The sequence below is a fragment of the Rhinolophus sinicus genome, linkage group LG04 (genome assembly GCF_036562045.2).
Source record: "Rhinolophus sinicus isolate RSC01 linkage group LG04, ASM3656204v1, whole genome shotgun sequence".
Lineage (NCBI taxonomy): Eukaryota > Metazoa > Chordata > Mammalia > Chiroptera > Rhinolophidae > Rhinolophus > Rhinolophus sinicus.
In genome coordinates, this window is record NC_133754.1 from 95,598,928 (window position 1) to 95,601,507 (window position 2,580).

A 2,580-nucleotide genomic window follows, 5' to 3' on the forward strand; every position below is an offset into this window, starting at 1 on the left:
GATAGTAATGATGTTATTCAGGCTTGGAAGTTGATTTTAAAGAATACTAGACCCGACTGTTTATATGTCCCTCATATGAACAGTGACAATCCTTGTTGTATTTTGTAGATCTGTGCTTTTTCAGCCAGGGCTGGAGTGACCAGTGAGATGGTAGAGATTGTACCGTATTTTGCCGTGTATAATGTGCACTTTTTTTGCCCAAATTAATGAGGTAAGACTAAGGATGTGGGAGCTAGCAAGAGCGATCGCAGTTAGCACAGCAGAGTGCGGGTTGCGGATTGCAGAGAAGTGGATGGCAGGTTGCAGATAGTGTGGCTCCTGCTTCCTGTGTCTCCAACCCAGCCACCAGCGAGAATATAGTGGATTCTATTCGTGTGATCTTGGGAAACTCAGACAATCTGCAGCCATTTACTACAAAACGCTTCATTATATTTCCCTATAAAAGCAAATGGGAGAGAGTATCCCACCTGAAATTCAAACAGGGGGAAATCGGCTTGGCCCCCTATCCATTTGTTTTCACTCTATACGTGGAGATGAAATGGTTTCGTGAAAAACTGTCACCTGGGAAACCAACAAATAACAGTCCTCTTGGATTGGTCTTAGCTGAGAGGAAAGCTGCAGGAGCCAATGTGAGGAAACGAAAACACATGGACATGCCCAACTGCCCCAGCAGGCAGGGGCTGGACAGGGCCAACATAGTGACTTCCAGCCAAAGCCCCGGCAAAAAGAAGCCCTCTGTGGAAACCGTGAGGAACCGGGAAAGAAAAACCCAGCAGGAATGTCAGGAGACCCCAGCGTTTGATATCACTGGTGTCCAGGAACAGGATTCTAAGTGGGAGGACAGCCTAGCAGGGCAGATCATCCCAGCACTGCAGCAGACCAACCCACCTCCAGCCAAAGGACCCACAGAGCTGGGAACCAGGGGTTTCTTTGGGTTTCTAAGCTCTCTCTTCCCGTTTCGGTATTTATTCAGAAGGAGCAGCCAGTGAGCCTTCCAAATGCAGTGGTGGGAAGAATGTCCTCTCACAGTGACTCCTCCCATTCTGTCCTCTGCTTGTGACATGCCAGTCATGAGGAATGAGGGCCCCAAACTCCTTGCGTCTTGCCCCTTTACAGTAGAATTTTTTTTTTTCCTCTTTAAAACACTAAGAAGGGGACTTTCTAAAATCCTCTAGTCTGAAAATTGTAATGCTCTGAGGTTCAGTTTAGGACTTTCATCTCCAGCACTTAGGATCCTAATGACAATTTTTTTTTTTTAATTTTACAATAAATTAAAAAAAAAAGAATAAGGATGTGCATTATACATAGGTAGTACTAATTCCCTATCTGTATAAATGTTTTAAATTTTATTCATGCTTATGAGTTAAATGTGTAACTCTAGAAATCAATAATGATATCTGTATGCAAAACAATACCCTGGAATACAATAATCAGTTTTGTTGAACTTACAACAAACTTGCAACGATAAAGAGTTCTTGGCCTTCTATGATGTGTAAATATCATAAATTTGTTATCGGTACATAAAATTTTTTGTACCTTGTATCTGTTCTTCTGTTTTGTAATTATTTGATACATAACATCTCTTGTACCATAATATGTTAAAAACTAAATGCTAAAATTCCTTTATAATACAAAAAATAAGTACCTGAATGTAAACAAATAAAAATTTGAATTAAAAAAAATTAAAACAAAAGATTTTTTTTCCCCTGAACATTTGGGCCAAAAACATGGGTATGTATTATATACGGGAGTGCATTATACATGGCAAAATATGGTATTTTGTAATTGTACTGCAATTGGGTTGACAATAGTACCAGTTTGCTTTATAAGGATGACAGCATTTCCCTGACTCTTGCCTTTTTAACTCTATCTCTTTAGAGGTGATGGGAAGAAAGTCACCACTCCATCCTAATTACAAGTAAAAAGCTGCACTGACAGAAAAATCAACAACTCTTCTTGGATCCATGACAGAGGGCAAACTGCTGCCCCCAAAACTGGGGAGTCAAACAGACAAACATAAGGTCATGTCTGACCAGGGCAGACTCACAGGTAGAAAGCACCTCAGGCACTAGTGCCAGGTAGAAAAACCCGAACTGTAATTCATGAATTGCCAGAGGCTCACTGTAGACAACTGTTAGAGTTAAAAATTTCAAGGAGATGGGGGCAACAATTTTGTGAAATTTACCTCCAGGAGCTCTACCAGTTTCTCACAGTAAATATCGGAGAAAAATTCTCTTGTGTTTCTGTCAGGGGGAAGGGAAAGGGAACCATTTTGAAATACACCAGAGCAAGCCGTTTTCCTTCATGAGGCCAGCCCTCAGGAGAACCTGGGTAGCCAGAGCCTAACCTGCAGGCGTATTATCATAGCCTAACTGACCTGGGGGAAGGGAAATGCCCAACTCCAGTCAGCAGCTCTAGCCTTCCACATGGGAAAAGGGAAATATCCAACTCTATCTACTCTGGACATTCTGTTCCACCAAAGGGGAGAAAAAAAGAAGAAACATTTGTGAAGCTCACAGTCCAGAGGCACAGACTCATTAAAAGACCTAGACCTAATCCTAGTCTTACCGAACACTACCA

The 2,580-nt window shown here is 41.7% G+C and overlaps 1 protein-coding gene across 1 annotated transcript; it reads left to right on the forward strand.

Moving 5' to 3' along the window:
• The first annotated feature begins 398 nt into the window (after positions 1–398).
• LOC109449823 (membrane-anchored junction protein) lies at positions 399–2,580 on the forward strand. The gene has a single exon (XM_074330033.1). It carries the CDS (start codon positions 534–536, stop codon positions 987–989), a length of 456 nt encoding a protein of 151 aa, XP_074186134.1. The 5' UTR covers positions 399–533; the 3' UTR covers positions 990–2,580.

Bases quoted from the DNA above. Each gene is read 5' to 3' on its own strand.
- LOC109449823 (XM_074330033.1), top strand. From the start codon at position 534: ATGAAATGGTTTCGTGAAAAACTGTCACCTGGGAAACCAACAAATAAC.